The sequence below is a fragment of the Cygnus olor genome, chromosome Z, assembly GCF_009769625.2.
Source record: "Cygnus olor isolate bCygOlo1 chromosome Z, bCygOlo1.pri.v2, whole genome shotgun sequence".
Lineage (NCBI taxonomy): Eukaryota > Metazoa > Chordata > Aves > Anseriformes > Anatidae > Cygnus > Cygnus olor.
In genome coordinates, this window is record NC_049198.1 from 30,242,190 (window position 1) to 30,260,314 (window position 18,125).

Below are 18,125 nucleotides of genomic sequence, written 5' to 3' on the forward strand. Positions count from 1 at the left end.
GGTTTTGTAAATATTACTCTATTTGAGGGAAGCAATGTCAAATTATTTATATAAAAAATGCATAAAAATTATTATGAAAGCTATCAGTGGTCTGTCTTTTGCAAAATGCTGCCATTCAGTTTTCTCAGAGTTCTTTAAAATCCATGCTTTTTATATAATTGCAACTTATTAATATTAAAGAGCTATTCCATGATTATGAAATCCATTTGTGACAGAATATTTTTTCACTTTGGGGGCAAAATAGGTCATTTCACCATCTAGAAAATTGCAGTGCATTGTTCTGTCCTATATTCTTAATCTCCAGTTATATAAACAATTTTATTTATTCCCCAATTCATTTTACATCTGGATCTCTGATTCAGATTGATTCTGAGCCTCTTCCCCCATTGTCTCTTCATCTTTGCAACTGGTGATTCCCATTCTTCTCTCAGAATTTTGATGTCTTCTCCCTTTGCCACTTTATTATTATGATCTTTTCTTTATTTCGTTTTTCTTTTTTATATTTTTAAAGAGAACAAAACAAAACATATTATTTGTTTTTGTCATGAAAGACCATATATATATGTAAGAATATACATATATATATATATGTAAGAATGGGAGAAGAAAGTGGTAAAATACATTTGAATTCATATTCAGTAAAGTCCCAAACGAGAGTATAAGACATACATTCCTAGTTAGAAGTTATGGAGGGAAAGACTTGCTGATATGGGTCAGACATAGCACAGTTCAATTTACTACTAACAGCTAAAATATACAATTTGGTATGTAGCTCAGCTAAGGTTCCTAAAATCTATGCAAAGCAGATTTTTATAGTTTAGTTTTAATTAATCAAATATGTTAGATCAGCTGTTTGACTTTTATTTTTAAAGATGAAAGAGCTTTTTCTTGTATATCTGAATGGGAAAATGTCTAATACAGTTGTATAAGTTGTGAATTTACTTCATAAATGTTGTATAAATGCCTTTTATCTGTACATATGTATACTTTCTGAAATTCATGTCTAGGATTGAGACCCATTGTAAAGCTAACATATATCTGCATCATAACATTCAGTGTTGTACGAAGGACAGAGCATCTTAGAAGTAATAAGAAATGTTTCATTATTTATCAAACTTAATTATTTTTGTACTTCCTGAAAGAGGACTGTTATTCAGAATTTTTCTGGTATTTCGTAAATATAAGAAGAAATAGGATTTTTTGTTGTTGTTGTTCTGGGTGTACAGTAACTTCCCTGTTCGTATCTGTGATCCTAATCTTTTTGATACCTAAGGGAAAAATAAGAGCATACCACAGAAGACGAATATGTGTTTGTAGTTAACTGATGTAACAACTACCTTCCATGTATTTGGCATTGAGATGGATTAATTTCATTGTTGAAACACGGAAAGCATTTTCACTTATTGTGTGGCTTGAAGTCTGCATTCATGTAATTACTTATGCCAAGCAGTATTCCTTTTATATAAAAAGTTAATCAGAAGTACTGTAGTTTTACACCAGCATGACAGAAAACAGAATAAAGCCAATGGTAATTTGACAGTTTATTGTAGTTTCTTTTTTTTTTTTTCTTTTTTTTTCAGTATTTTCAAATTGTAACTCTGAAAAGTAATGTGGGAAATAATTTTTCCTACAATATTATGTCAGTTTGTCTGATGATTTCTTGTTAAGTTAACCTGGACTGGAGAACAGAAAACTTGGACTCTGTTATTGAGACGGATGAAGTTTTGTTCCCATTTCTGTGGATTTGGCCATTTCATTAAATCTGGTAGCTCTTCAGTTTTCCCAGCTGCACTTCCAGCTTGCCTTAAGCAGTTTTCTCTGACTGTCCTCTTCCTTTTATTTTCCTCAGCTTCTGCAGTTCTCATAGATATTAAATCATAAAATATTAAACTGCAAGAACAATTGTACATATATGTATGTATTTGTAATTCCATCTTTTTCTGAAGCATTACCCTTGTAATGTAATATTTTAATTTCTGTACCTCTGAACTTTTCATGATACTGTAGTAGTACACGGAACAAACATAGAAGCATGTTGTAACATTCGTATACTTGCTGCCTTGCACACATGCAGCCAGTAATTTAAGGAGACCATCATTTCCGGCTGTAACATACTTCCGTAAGTTACTGCTAGTTTACCTACACTTTCCTGTTTTATTTACCTTTTCCCCATTCTCTGAATTTTGTTTGAAATGCATTTTTTTTTGAGTTTTTCAATCAGAATGTGTAGCCATTTCTGTGGACAACACTAAGTAAAATTTAGAATTTTTAATGCTCATGTGTGTTTCATACTCAGTCTTTTCTTCTTATTTTGGTCAAGCTAACTTGTGAATGTGTGTGAAAATGCATTCAAACTGAGCCATATATTTGCATGATCTCAGTGTCTAGACATTAAATATAATAGACTGTGATTCTGTTTCATTTCTGGAATTCCCAATTAACTGTGTACTGAATATGTATTTACAAAAACATCCCTAAGATCCATCAAGAAGCAGTTACTTTATTTATCTGAATATGGTTTCATGCATGTGAATACAAACACACAATGTGATTGATACCAGCATTATCAGATAAGCCTCTGGAACATTTACTGGGTGAAATCATCTTTACCTCATACTAGTCTTTCAGGCATAACGCTGCTACAGCAGACTGAGCTAGGTTCTGGCCCCTTTCGTGAATGAAGGCAAAAAATATAACTAAGTTCCAGATGTCAGATGCTACTTTTACCATAGAATCTTGTAATCATGGAATCATTTAGGTTGGAAAAGAACTCCAAGATCATCAAGTCCAAACTTTAACCTAACACTGCCAAGTCCACCATTAAGCCATGTCACTGAGCTCTACGTCTACATGTTTGTGCAAAGCCATTCAGTCTGTTGGCATTCAGGGGTTGGATACAAAGGCAGAATTTGAAGAGCTTTTTTCTGTTCAAAGTGATGCATGAACTAGAACCCTGAATGACTGATGAACTTGGCAGGGCTAGCACTTGAAGAAATCATTATATCACTCACAAACTGATTGCCAGAAGCCATTGAAATATATAAGTTCTGACTTCTACAATAAAATTTCTGCAGATTTCCTTCAGAATATAGAAATCAATAATCAATAAAACAAAATTTCTGGTAGCCTGGAAAGAAGAATTTGATGTGAGTTAATGTGAAATACATTGAATTATTAATTATACAGTAAGAAATAAATCAAAATTATTCTTACTCCTGTTTCCAGAGCAGGCAGACAAAATCAGTGACTAAAAAAATTAGAACAAATGGAAGGAATCTCTGCTCCTACAGCATGTATTTAACTTACTGAATTCACTGTTTCTGTATCAAGTAAAATCCTATGGCTATACTCTATAATAGCTGAGATAATTTTATGATCTTCAATAACAATTGCTAACATTGTTTTGTAGTCTGTGGTGAGAATTATCAAAAATTAAGTCCTGTATGTGATACAACACAGTTTTTGTTTTTTTTGTTGTAATAGTATGGTGGGCTTATTTCCCAGACCTAGTTTATGGCTCTGTTTAGGGCTCTTCATTTGTTTCATATAAGCCCTGTGCTTACAAAAGCCTTGAAGCAGAGCCATTAAGAAATCTGAATCACAGGAACACGGAATAGTTACTGTATTTTGATGTAGTGTCCATTTTGGGAGAAGGAATAAATGTGGAATATCTTGGCACTGGTAAGGCTTTTGACATAATGTTTTTATAAATGAAGTGGAGAAATATGGCCTACTCTATTACCTTTATATGAAATACACAATCAATAAAAAGCAGACTGGAAAAAGTGAAAACGGATGTAGGAACAGCCTTCATCTGTGGAAATATGCAAAAGCATGAGATAAAACATTTCTAACTTTGAGGAGAAGTAACCACTGCAACAGGTTATCTGAAGATGTTGCGGAAACCTTTGCATGAATATGTTGGATTACCCATCTCCCAAAGCCTGTGTAGGTATAGACTTAGTCCAACTTCAAAGTAGGGGGCTGGGTTAAATGATATCTGGAAGTCATATCTAGCCCTGCATTTTTGTGGGAATACTCTATTTCTGAGTCTTGCTGTTACTTTGTGCAGACTTATATATAGGTTTTTAAATTTACCTACTGTAGGAGGAGCAGGTTAATTTTCAGATTAGTGTATGGAATTTGAAATCGAGCTTCTATATAGCTATCTATATATCAGTTTTCTTAGCTCACCATCAAAACAGGTTGTCCTTACATTTACATAAAAAGAAACAAATAAAAATGCTGTCTATTAATTACCATATTACAAAATTACCTTGCAGTTCATAAATGTTTATTCTTTTGTGACACATGGTACGAGGTATAAAATGTGAACAGTGAAGCACAAATAACTTTTCAGTCCTGGAGATACATGCAGATGTCAGTGGAATTGTGGTAGTATGGTAAAAATTTATTTTTTTTTTCTTCTACAGAAATGTATTTTCTGCAGACAGAGAGTTAAGAAAATCTCTGGTGCCTGCATTCAGTGTTCATATGGACGCTGTCCAGCCTCCTTCCATGTAACCTGTGCCCATGCTGCAGGAGTGCTGATGGAACCTGACGACTGGCCGTATGTTGTCTACATTACATGTTTCAGGCACAAGATCAACCAAAATGTGGTAAGGAATTTGTTTAATGATTTGTTAGCAAACAGAATTACAGAATTAAAATATATTTCTGGAGAAAATGGAAGAAAGGGTCCACACCATGAATAATATCTCTATCTATCATATTTCCATACATAACAAACTATTACATCTCGAAGTTTTTTTCTTATGCTGTTACCTGGGATAAATATTACTTGATATGCCTAACGTATTTTTGCATTAGAGTCATTGATGAATGTTTTGTTTTGACAGCAGAACAAGTCTCTGAGTTCTCTGTTTTGTTAACTTGAAATGTATAACAAATACCCAGATCACAGTATCTTTCAAATACTCACAGATACTGGGAGATAAAGGACGTGGTGTATATGTAAGTTCTTTGTACCACAGCCAAACAATGTCTAATGAATAACCAATTACAATCATTCTGTCGTCTGGCAAAGCAACACTGTTATGTCAGGAATAATCACATTATTACTATTTCTTTTTATTTCTAGCCTATGCTGAGGAAACCTTTAATTTTAGATGAGACACATGAAGAATTTGTTTTAACTATCTTGTAGATTTTAATATCTTTTATCCCAACAATTTGTTACTGTCTCAGTTAAGGGAGAACTCTTGCCATTTATCTTGGGCTTTTCAAAGTGTATTTCGCTTCCTAGCAAACTAGAAGAACTTCGTGCAGTCTTATTAAGGAAATAACTTGATAAGTTAGTCAAGTTGAGAATTCTCAAGTTGCAAACTGTTTATTTGAACATGTATTTTATCTCCTTTGTCCATTAAAAGTGAAAGAAAAACAGGTAATATCTATATTATGTATGCCTTTCTTTCAAGAGTCTGTCAGTGAATCCTTGGTCTTAATGACAAGACTACTGCAGAGTAAGATTTTCTATCTATTGTGATAAAATATAATACCTCACAACTAGAGCAATCAGCCAGTCCTGAATTTCAGTCTGCTGGTAGTTCATAAAAAGGCAAACAAATTTTGTGTCCCAATTAAAAACTTCTCCAGAAATGTTATGCATTTTAAAGATTGTTGCTTTCCAAAAAAAGTAAACGTGTGACACCAGTACACTTTGCATGGTTGTTATTCATATATTGTTGTTGTTCATGTATTTTTTATGAAAATGAGTTTGGTTTGAGTCCGTAGACTCAAAACTAAGCATGTCTCTTCTATCTGTTGACGTGAAATGACAAATAAGTTTGCTAGCAGAAAAGTTGGTTTATGCAGAACGGTTTTAAATATTCCTGCTGCACTCTGTTATTTTGTTTGTGTGAACTGGAGTGTAGTATGCAAGCAAGGCTCTGTGATTAGCTACCTACAGACAGTAGGTCATGGGGTTTTTTTGATTTTTCCTCTTTGACCGTGTACATTTCTGGGCATGAAATATAACACTCACATCTTTTTGTCATCAAATTGCCGGAACTACAATTGAGAGTGGGTGCACCAGATGGATTTGTTTTGATTAAAACTACCTTATTCACAAGAAAATGAGAAAAAGAAGTTATATGCAACAATACTAATGGGACAAAAACACCTAAGAATCCATAATGATTAGCAAAAACAGCACTTACGGTCAGAGAAAGTCAGCTGGAAGCAAACGTACGCATGGGTGATATTTTATTTCAAAAGCGTGATCAGAAGTATCTAGGCAGGCCCAGTTACTTGCATTTAGAAAGTCTTTAGAAAGGGCAGTTGGGGTAGGAATTACAAAAAATCCACTGTTATATGTTTTTGAGCTGCTGATGTTTTTATGCTATTATTGGCCAGTTTATACCTTTGTAGTATACAGTGAATGAAGGGATGCTGTCAAATGGAAATTGGAGATCCTTTTTCCATTGAATTATGAGAATGCAGTGATCATTGCTTGACATTGTCTGCTAACTACTGCCAGCCTCTTAATATTTTCATAAGTCTAAAAACATGACATAGGAAGGAAATATTATTAAAAAATCATGAATTAGCATATTTTTTGAAACATCATGCATCATTTCGATGCCCAAATTGCAGTTCAGAGGAACAAACTTAAAATGATGAAATTAGAGTTATCTTTCTTTATCAAACAAATCTTTTTTATGTTTAGAAAGAAATTTTAAAGATCTTCCATTAAAAACTTTAGTCAGATGACGTTTCTAGATATTTAGATATTCATTAGATGCCTATTTCAGGGTAGCTATTTATTATGATTTTATATACATATAGTTTATGTATATTATTTAACAAGATTTTTGTGCCCTGGCATACAAAACATGGAGGAGAAAGTCATTTTCCCTCTTATCTTTTTGAAGTTCGCATGCAGAAGGAGAGCTTAACCTTTTTTCCATTGTATCTGGTTGTTTTCTGTATTTCTGCTGCTATCTTAGTTCATCCTTAGCTTAGGTACTGCTAAAAAAAATCATGCTATTTAAACTACAGCTTTCTCAATAATCTGGTAACTACCACAGCTGTTTCTTTAATCTGATGGACTCCATTACATAACAGCTGTCCTTTCTGATCAAAAATGACATTCTTAACATCAATAAATTCTTAGGATTTTCTGACAGAAAATGTTCTCTGGGACATGCAATCAATTGTAGAGTGTGCTTGTCAATATTTTTTCTGGAAAATAAATCAAGAATCCTACCAAGACAACATACTAAAAATAATCTTCTCCTTGAACTAGGATGCATTTCTGTTTCACTCTTATTTGTTCTAATGGTCTATGGCATTTCTTCTCTGAAAATTTTATCATTAAATGACTGTATTGTCTCTTAAAATATTATGTTATCCTTATTCACCTTCTCAGAAGAGTTCCATTTTCAGACTTCAGAAACATTTAAACCTTGTAATAGGGGTATTTCTCCTTGGACTTTTGGAGTGTAATCTCAAACTTCTGCTTTCTGTTATCTCATGAGAGTAATTCAGTTAATACTCTCCACTTCAGTTCTGTTTGTTTTTGTTGTTGTTTTGTTTTGTTTTTCAAATAAGTGAATAGACTAAAGTCAAAAATTATCTGGTAACATCTTATTAGGATAAGAAGCTCTTGATTTTATTTTTCCTGGTGAAGAAGGTTGCTTTTGAAGTAGGAAATTCATGGGTTGGGAGTTGATGTGTAACAGCTGTCAGCATCATGTGAGCTTCTGAGCATTTGCTGACTTAGAAAGTTCTATTCTTTTTTTTTTTTTTTTCATAGAAACTGTTAAGCAATTATTGATGTAGAATTTTTGCATGGTTTAACAACCCTGCTACACTTCTGATTGACATAACTAGCTGTATGGAATGCAAAGTGAAAAAAAAATTATTGCTACTAATATACTAGATAAGTAAGTGATGAAGAATGAATCAATGCTGTCTGAAGTCTTAAAGCAAATGTTCAGCACAGCCTGAGTTAAGAACTTACTCAGATAGACTGCTGTAGACAGCTCTGACAAGAACCAGATATGCATTAAATTGTCATCCCAGACAGCAAAATACAAATTATGAAAAGCCATATCAAAATACAGTACTTGAAAACCCCACCTTTTAAAACAGTACAAGACCATCGTCTAAGTTCACCATGTTCTCTGTTCAAACACTACAAAAAAAAATAACATATATTGTTAATTGCTTAAGGGTTCTTGCTCCACTGTCAAATGGTTTGAAGGCATCAAATGCAAAAATATTTTTGAGTGCTATAATTTCTTATTCTTGAGATGCTGTTTGTTTTCTCATAAAATGCAAAAACTTCCAGTGTAAAACAAATTCGTGTGATCATGATTGTGAGGAACAATTTTGTGTTTGAAGATTTTCTACAGAACAGTGAATTGTTATCAAGTCTGCTTTAACATAGATACAATTCTAATGAGTCAGCTGATATTTTAAATTTTTTCTTTCCATTTTTTCATTTTTTCAAGAGAACTAAAGCATGTGAGAAGGCCATTACAGTTGGGCAGACAGTCATAACGAAACACAGAAATACACGATACTATAGTTGCAGAGTCATAGGAGTGACGTCTCAGCTTTTCTATGAAGTTATGTTTGATGATGGCTCTTTCAGTCGAGATACTTTTCCTGAAGACATTGTGGTAAGTACTTTCTCAGATAACTGTTCCCCTTTTTTTTTTTTTTTGAGGGAGTGGGGGGGGGGGGGTGTTAGGTGGTTTCACTTTTTATTTCTGTTTCTGAAGATTAGAGAGTTGGAACATCTTGAACTATGACCTTGAAGACGTAATGTCTTAATATTCGGTTCATGTTTGTTACTTTTGCTGCTGAGATTGATTATTTTCTAATGGGCTTTGAAACAGCGGTTGTTCTAATTAGTCTTTGCCATTTGACCAAATGTATCAGAAGTAATCTTACAAAGCCTTTTAATTAAATAAGAAATATGTATTTAATAAAGGATATGAGAGAGGGAGTTCCATGTATCCTTATCTGTCTCTCAGAGATAACTTGTAAAAATTCCTTATTGAATAGAAAAATCCTAATGTAATGGGAAGAATAGCTCTCATGAATCTGTTATAACAACTTGTTTACAGCTTCTGGTGTTTAGTTTGTGAGATTACATTATTAATGATAAAAATCATTGGGGAGGAGAATGTGTAATTTACTGCATTTCCAAAAAGCAATCGAGATTTTGATTTCTCTTATGCACTTACATAAACTACCATATTTTTCAGAACTGTTAAGGACCACACTGTGCACTTAGTTAGTGGATATGAACAGAATTTGCTGACAATTGAGGAAACATTCTGTCTCCCTCCATATTTAGAATGAATAGATTGGATCGTAACCTTTGTTCTGTTCATCAGACACTGCATGATGTTTGTGTCACAACATGACTCTAATCCTTTTTAACCTTCATGCTCCTCTGAGGGTTCTTTGTGCTGAGCTGATTTTTTGGTGTACCTCCTGCTAATTATCTCTAGAAGTTAGAGCCTCCAGGGAGCACTGGCATGCAGAAGTGCTGTGTGTTTCAAGACCAGTTTTCACGCGTGTCCTGCGCTGTAGGCAGAAGGGGAGAGTCTGGCATACACATAAGAATATATACTTTATTAATATATGCTCCAGGGGCATAACCCCTAGGAGCATTCCCTATTCTTTTTCTGTAAAAATGTCTTTGAGCTGTTCTGTTTTATGAAGCCCTAACGTTTTTCTGGAAGTAGCATTAGCGGACAGATAGCATCAGTGGAAATTATACTGTTGTTCTTAGAAGCTTCCCAGTCGTTGAAAAGTCTGATGCCTTTTGAAAATACAGCATTTGAAAGGGTACATTTCAGAGCAGTATATGGGGATTGAGCTGTTTACCTCCCACTGGTGTTAATAGAAAACAGCAAATCCCTGTTACATGTCTTTGAAAATTTATCCTTTAATTTGAAACAGTCTGAAAGGCTCTATTAATGATCAAAGGCATTTTGATTTAGGATGATCAAGATTTAAGCAAATGTGGCTGTACTGTTATTAGAAACCCTTCTTTTGTGTATGCCTGCATCAAGGATCTGGTATGGCAGGGGTGAGAAACCGCTTGCCACACCCTAGTGGGGTAGTCTGATCCAGAGCTAAGACTGAATGTAATCAGGTCTGGTTATGCCTCAGTGCTTCTCAGATAGTGGATGAACAACATATAATTGTTTGATGGAAACACCAAACGAATTTCACGTTCCTTAGAGAAATCTTGTTGTGTTTTCATTAGATAATATACCTGCAGCAGTTACTGGAAGGGAAAAAAAAATATGTTTTTTCTTCTGCCTGGACTAAAACTTGCTAATCCATGCAATGTGCGTATCTGGTGTTAGTGCTGCTGGGAGGACTTACTCATCAAATCTGGTGTGAAAGCAATGTTGCTGCCTATTGAAGAACTTATTTTTCTAATCTGTTTTCACTTTTCAACTAGCTCACAAAGATAGCAGCAGCTTTCTGCTTTTCCACTATACGCTGAATCCACTACATAATTTCAGCTCAGCTCACAATAGGCCACAGTTCCAATGTTCAGACACAGTGATTTATTTTTAAGGAGGAAAACAGGGAGCATGGAAATTTCAGTCTCGAATCTTCTTGAAACTGTTTGCATGTAAGCATTCAATAACTACCTAAACAGGGTATACATTGTTCTCTTCTCAAATGTATTTTTCATGGTTTATGTTCACATTTGCTAAATAGATCAGGATTTGTTAGCTGTAGGTGTTAGATATATAGGTGCAGCTATATAGGTTCTTTTTATTTCAAGTTATTGCTTGGGTACTTTACTTGATTTCTACCTTGTCAGAATTTCTCAGAGTAATCACTCCTCAATTACAGTGTTTAGACCCATTAGATAGCTTTTTGATGTGCTAAGCAGTCAGCTTTCCCTCTACCCAGTGGGTGGGAGAGGGTGCAAAGAAGTGTACGGGTACATTTTTTTCTGAACGAAACAGCAGGACAACTTCCTGTGCAAGTTACAGAAAGACTGCAATGAGGGGGATAGTATGTGATATTTTAAAGGAGGTGAGATGACAGCCTTAGTGGTTACCTTAACCATGCAAATACACAAGTGGGGAGTGCATATGCTGCAGTCCTGAGGCTCTTCTTCCACCAAACAACTAGCATGCCACTTGCTACTTCTTGAAGGATTAATGTGCTATAGCTTGTCGCACAGCCCCACACAGGTGTTTTTTTTTGTTTTGTTTTGTTTTTTTTAATACCTGATGGACGTGTCTTCAGTGGTACAGCTTGGCTGTTTGCTTGAAATGAATATCCTCAGTCAGATTTATTTAGCTGGGAGTTTTATTTGTTTCTCTGTATATTGTGGCTGCCAATAATGCCTACCAGCAAGTGTAATTAAGTGTACATATATATACATATATATGTAACTTGGAATTAGAGCTAAGGATGCAGTTCTTCCCACATTACGTTACTCACATCTCAGCTAAAGAGGAAGGCCTTGCAGCATACCTGGTTGGGTGAAGAAAGATCTCAACAATTTGTATTTATGTCAAGGAAGTAAAAAGATTGCAGAGTCAACATGCTTTGCTAAATGTGAGTCTGTGGGGAGGTCTGATTAAAGGAGAGGTGGGCACACCACTCCTGAAATGATAGATGTTGTTTCAGGCCACTTGCCCCAGTTAGTACCCTAGTTCACCCATAGCCAGTTTACACAAAATTGTTTGCTGTCATGGTTTCACCTTGTGGCTATCAAGCAAAGTAGGTGAACAAAAATGAGGGCATTTACTCATGCTGCCATAACGTACCCACATTCTGTTTTAGCTTGCCATCAGGTGTATAAATTTAGGGATTCTCCTTTCAGATGTTGAAGCTGACCTGTGGATTGTCATGCCCACAACCTGAAGTGGACTTTACTGATTAAAAGCAATATATTGAATACCATCCTAAATGCTATTGCAGTTATGGAATGCTGCTGTATACTTCCCTTACAAGCAAGAGCATCGTAAGAGATGAGGAAGTAAGATGACTATTAAAGGGCATTTGGGTTTTTGGCATTAAAGGGCATACTATAAAATTAGTAAAAATGTAGTTTAAGACAACGTTTAAACTGGAGCTGGAACAAGCAGCAGGAACAAGAAATTTTTGCATGTATCAAACTGATCCGTCCAACACCTTGCTTATTTTGTCTGTCACTGTTTTTTAACGTACCCACAGTGACACCTGGAATCCTTAACAGTATTATGCTGATACTAATGTAAGTACCTTTTTTCGGGAGTGAACCCAAGAGAGCCTTCAGCATGAAGAGGACAGTGGAGATTAAGCTCTATCCTTCTGTGTCTATCAATACTTTAAATTCACCACTGTCAGACAAGGGAGGAACAGGGCTATTTAGAAATCTGACAGCTAAAGTACATCATTGAAATTATCAAGAAAGCTACAACTTCTTACAATGTGCACCTAAATTTCACACAGCCCAAAATTATTATCCTCTCCTCTCTTTACAATAAAATGGAGCACATTTTAGTTACTAGTATTTGAAGAAAAACCTGCCAGCAATGCATTTTGAGAAGCTATTTAAAAAATAAACCTTTTCTCAATCAGAGACTTTCTTTGCAGTCCTCTAGCTCAGTCCCTGCCAACAAATGCTCACTTTGCACCCTTGCAAAGTTATGAAATGAAAGCTTTAACAACTCATGACCCATGCTCCAATGTATACATATACTGTGTGCATAGGCTTGCCAATGATCTTTTCTTTCTTGCTGATTATGAACTCACTGAGATTCTGAATGATCCTTGCTAGCCTAGATGTCTGCCAGGAGTTTGAAGCTGCATAGGCATTTATTATCTGGAAGTTGACCAAGACAAGGTGAACTAATTGCATTGTATATGTGTAAGGGTAAGGCTGAATATGGATTGTCCCAAGGATATTATTGTAAGACTGTTGAGAGACAGAACAAATTTACTTCATCACCCTTTGACATATAGAACCAATGGGATTTATCTGGGCAGTTCTTCAAAAATTATTTCCTCCACAGGCGGACTGAAGGGAACATCAATTTAAAACTGCAATGTGCCTTTATGTAGGTGGGACTTTTTGCAACTGCAGGGAAGAAAAGGTAGTGCTTTGGGGGCCCTTGAGTGACAGTGCTTGGGATGTAGCTTCAAGAACAAAATCTTACTTCTTTACAAGAATTTCTCCCTAGTGACTTTATATGTCTGTGACTAGTGGCTTTCACTGGTGCAGTAAGTACTGGAATGGTTCAGAAGAGTGCTTTTTTGTTCATTTCTAAAGTTGTTGGAAAATGAGGCTTTTGAAAGGAAAGATCAGATGTCCAGAGTCAGAGCTCAAAGTTATGTCTATAGGAGTGTGGACTGATTGATTGGACACTTAATCAGCTTCTCAATTTCTGTATGTGTTAATACATGTGTGGCTACTGCTTTTGAAAAAACATACCGCTTGAACAATGGACCTTTGGAAATAGTAGGCTAGCATATAAGTCTCAACAATACTTCAATATCCACCTAGATATGAAAATAGAGGACTTGTTTCTGGCCCTGGTCATCTTGTAAGGATGCGGTTCTTTGACAATATGTCCAGAATTAATCAGAATTAATTCCCCTATCAGCCTTGTCTGGCGTAATAAATGACTAAACTCGTGACTGGTTTCAAGCAGTTTCTTTTCTGTATGCCCTCCTCTCTTTACCTCTTCTGACAACTGTTTTCTGCTTGTCCACCTGTTCAAATCAAAACCTTAAATAGTACTGCACACCTGCTTCCTTTTGTCTGTGAAGGATCCATTAGACTTCTGACAGAGAATAATAGATTATTGTTCATTTTATTATACTGACATGTAAATCTGTAGAGAATGGCTAAGGACATGAGAATGTTTGAATTCATGCTCTCTCTGGGGCAACCCACAGATACTTTGAGTGCACTTCAGTACCACCAGCACCAGCAATTTCTGAGAACATAAAATAGAAAACAAAGCAATGGATTTTTGAAGGGAACAAGAGGATAGATTGTATTTGATATAAACTTCGTCAAAAGGTTCTCAGAACTGGTTGCATGATGTGGGAAAAGAGGTCTAATGAATTAAAACAGGTTTAGCAACCTTTTTTTTTACACTTCTGAACTGAGACAATGTTGAATCTCTGAGCTAAATAATGCAGTACTCATACTGGGCTTGTACATTTTTTTTTCAGCATTATAAACTCACCTGCTATGTAGGGGAGGTTACTACTCAGCAATTTGTCCAGTGTGAACATTAAAAGACACTTCTGAAAAATTCCGGAAAGCAAGTTTGAAAGCTGTGTGAATTGTCTCTGAGGAGGAAATTTGGGTTTCTTTTCCTTGTTAAATAGATTTGTAAAAATATATTCAGGATTTTGCATTCTTGTTTTGTTTAAAATATTTAAAAATATGTGAAAAAGTTAAATATGTATATAAGTTTTGAAGAGCTGATTTCAATTTCACATGAGCTGAGAAATTTAGTTTAGCATTGTTTTCTGAAATTGTGGACTTCACTCAATTTGCAAGTGCTGATACACAGAATGCTGTGCTTTACACATACAAATCACTTTTTGTGTCTTCTGAGTACTGACACAAATGAATTTCTGTTTTCAAAACTGTGGTCTTATTAAGTTGAAATGAAACTTTTTAAAAAGTGAAGCATATTTGGGGTGGAGGCTTTCATTCCATCTTGCAACACTTGAAGCTGCAAAGCATTAAAATATGCAATAGCCTTACTGTAATCTAAAATTTGTTGTAAAGTACTATAAGTGTATTGATTTAACTGAGTTACTTTCACTTTACTCCATTGTGGAGAACAGAAATGATTTTTCTGTGGTTTTTGCTTTTTCTTAGTTTCCTGTTATACTAGAAAGAGTAGAAACTTAGTAGATAAGCATAAAAATGAATATAGGATAGATTAAGAGCAAATTAAACCCTCAAATGTAAGTATTATCTTTACACAATTTCCTGTGTATAATGTCCTTTCCTTTTTAAAATGGAATACTTTATGGAACCTTATCAATTCAGATTGTACATGAGTTGAAGGTAATGTTGTCACAGCCCAGCAGGAGACACAAAATGGAAGATAATCCATTACTTTGCAGTTTAAGATAAAATGGCTGATTTTGCAGTGAAGCAGCTGAGTGACAGAAATGTACTGAAATGCTTGTGTTTGCTAAGCGAGTGAACGTTCATGTCCAGCACTGTGATGAACACCCCCATGATGAGCACGTGCAGCACAGTGAAAACTCTGGAGTCAGATAGGAACCACAGATGGAGTGGGGGAACAGCATTATTTTCCCTCCCAACCTTTTTCGGTGGTAACCAAGAGTTATAGGGTTTTCATACCTGGTAATTTACCCTATTTGCTATATATTTCAGTAGTAGATTATTTCCCAACTTGCTGTGTGTGTTATACTGGGATGGGGAGAAAAGCTGGAGCAGAATATGAAGTGTTCATTGTAGTCCTCTGACTGCAGTAGATCTGCTAGGAACTTTAAATCTTCAGATCTTCATACACTGCATTTGGCTGTGGGCTCCCTAGGAAGAGAGAGACATGGATGTATTGGAGAGTCCAACAAAAGGCCGCAAATATGATTGAGGGACTGGAGACTCTCAACTATAAGGGAAGGTTACAAGAGCTGTGACTGTTGAGTTTGGAGAAAAGGCTCGGGGGGGATCTTATCTTGTTCAGGGTGCAAAGCGGGCCAGACTCTTTTTGGTGGTTCCCATTGCTTGGACAAGTGGCGGCGGACACAAACTTAAACACAAGAGATGCCTCCTGAACATCAGGAAGCATTTTTTTTTTAATTATTTTTTTTTTTTACTTCAGGGTTGATTGTGCACTGGCACAGGCTGCCCAGAGAGGTAGTGGAGTCTCCCTCCTTGGAGATCTTCAAAAACTGCCTGGATATACATGGTCCTGGGCAACCTGCTCTGGGTGTCCCTGCTTGAGCAGGGGGGTTGGACCAGATGACCTCCAGAGGTCCTTTCCAGCCTCAACCATTCTGTGATAATGTGATATATGTGGCCATGAAAGGAGGTGGGTGTGGTAGGATTCAGAGTCTCATTTAACTGGGGCAAGAGTGTACTAAGGAGGCATCAAACTTCAATCAAGCACAGTGAATCAGATGCTTTGGTGTCCTTGCCCACTTTATCTTCCCACCACTTACAGTAAGTTTTGTCTCATAAGAACATTTTGTACCCCAAATTAAGGCTTCCTTAGTATCCTCCAAACCTTATTGTGATGCTCAGAACCAGCCTGGACATCCTAAGTAGTGTTCTGCAAAGTAAGTTAGAATTGTGGTCTTTTGGGCAATTCTGCATCTCTCAGTTAGCATTATGCATGTATTTGTGTTATTAATACATTGTTGAAAGACCATATAATGGTTGAAATAGTAATTTTCTAAGCTAAATAGAAAGTAAATTTTTTTGATGTATTCAGGAATGCATGATTCAATTTGACTTCTATTTTCTCTTTTCCCCAGTGAAAAAATATATTCACTTTGTAAGAGAAGAACCAGTACATCTTAAGGATAAAATATTATACATAAGTTCAAAGTATTTTTATACTATGCAGTCTGTGATCCAATGTTAAATTTGTTGAATTACAGTAACTATTCTGTTAATCTGGTGATTTCATTGAATTTATACCAATTCAAAAACAGAATTGCACTCCTGGGAATCAGGCCTGCTCTTTCAAATGCTAATGCACTGTGTAAATTGCTGTTCCTGTTTAGATAAAATTCTGACTGTGGCAAATTAGCTACCACTCTCTTTTTCATTCAAATTCTCTTGGAACATATGAAACCTAATTTTGTGTTTCTAAAAATTTGCGTAAGTCATGTATACTAACAGTTTCCCAAAGAAAAACACAGTTTAACAGTCTCTTGACATCAGCAGCTGATTTCAGAGAGTTTCTACAATTTTTTACTTCACTTCCACTTTAGTAGTGTTGGTAGATAGACTCACTGTTTTCAGCTGCGGTATGTTATTTGTCTGTATGACAAGCTTTTCTAAATCAGAGGTGTTAGTTGTAATCACATTGGTCATGCTGCTTGTGAAACAATTACTGTTAAGCATGACTGTGAGAGCTTAATCGCAAGCACTAAATTTGAAAGTTAATGTTAGCTGAAGTAACATAAGCAGAGGAGACAACTTGCATTAAGCGCTTTTGCAGAATGGCCGTGGGGACATTTCAGCTCCATCGTCAGGACTGTTCAGAGGGTATAGGGGAGGCACCTTTCCTGCTCTGCGGAAAACCCTGTTCCCTGTTGGGTTTGCACATCAAGAACTAACTCTTCATGACAGCTTGTTCACCACATGTTCAGTTCTTCTTCACTCCTGTTCAAACAATATTCATCTGGGTTCTGTTATTGCAGAGAGCACAGCCTCATTGTAGGTATCTTAGTAGCAATGAATTATGTTAGTAAATTAAGTTCAGTTCCTAATTTGAAAGGGCAAAAATTTAGAAATCACACACACAATCACACATGACTGCTGCAGTTCAACTACAGTCAATAAAAGGATGATTTCTGTGCAGTAGTGCAATATGTAGGCCAAGGTTGTTCATACTTGTTTCATGTTGTAATCCTGTAATCTAAAAGTCCATTTGAAGTATTATCAGTCAAAATCAAATGTAGTAAGTGTGCTTTATCTGTGTTGTCAGAAGTAACTGCTTCCATTGAGGTTTCTCAATTTTTTTTTGTTTTGCTATGAAATGAATTTCAGTTCCTTCAGAAAAAGAAGACAGAGGTGTTGGTTATTGTGTTTTGGAAAATGTGGATATATTTTAAGGTATTTTTCAGAAACCATGGGATTTTTCATGTAAAAGCTCAAATGAGTTATGAGTATCTTGGCTTGTTCCATGCAAATTGTGGTTAGATAGGCTGATATTAAGGCCTGAGCCATTCTTATGGATTTAAGTATGCAGGAGGTGATAGGAGATGGACAGTTTCTATTTCACAGTTTGATTTTAACCACATGTATGAATTTACAAATACAACATAAGTGATAGTATGAAAAATAAAATGGAGATAGAATAGGAAGACCAGGCTTATTGCAATTACAGTCTGATTTAGCTATAATTCATCTCTTTTTGTATCTGGTTTCTCTTTGATATTCAAAACCTCAG

At 35.6% G+C, this 18,125-nt stretch overlaps 1 protein-coding gene across 4 annotated transcripts in view; it reads left to right on the plus strand.

Annotated features, from left to right (window-relative positions):
• KDM4C (lysine demethylase 4C) overlaps window positions 1-18,125 on the plus strand; it is a 293,255-nt gene that overhangs the window by 259,160 nt on the left and 15,970 nt on the right. For all 4 annotated transcript variants that reach the window (XM_040541823.1, XM_040541820.1, XM_040541821.1 and 1 more), the window contains 2 exons: window positions 4,434-4,619; window positions 8,478-8,648. In XM_040541823.1, the coding sequence (XP_040397757.1) occupies window positions 4,434-4,619; window positions 8,478-8,648 (357 nt within the window). The remainder of the gene's footprint in view (window positions 1-4,433; window positions 4,620-8,477; window positions 8,649-18,125) is intronic.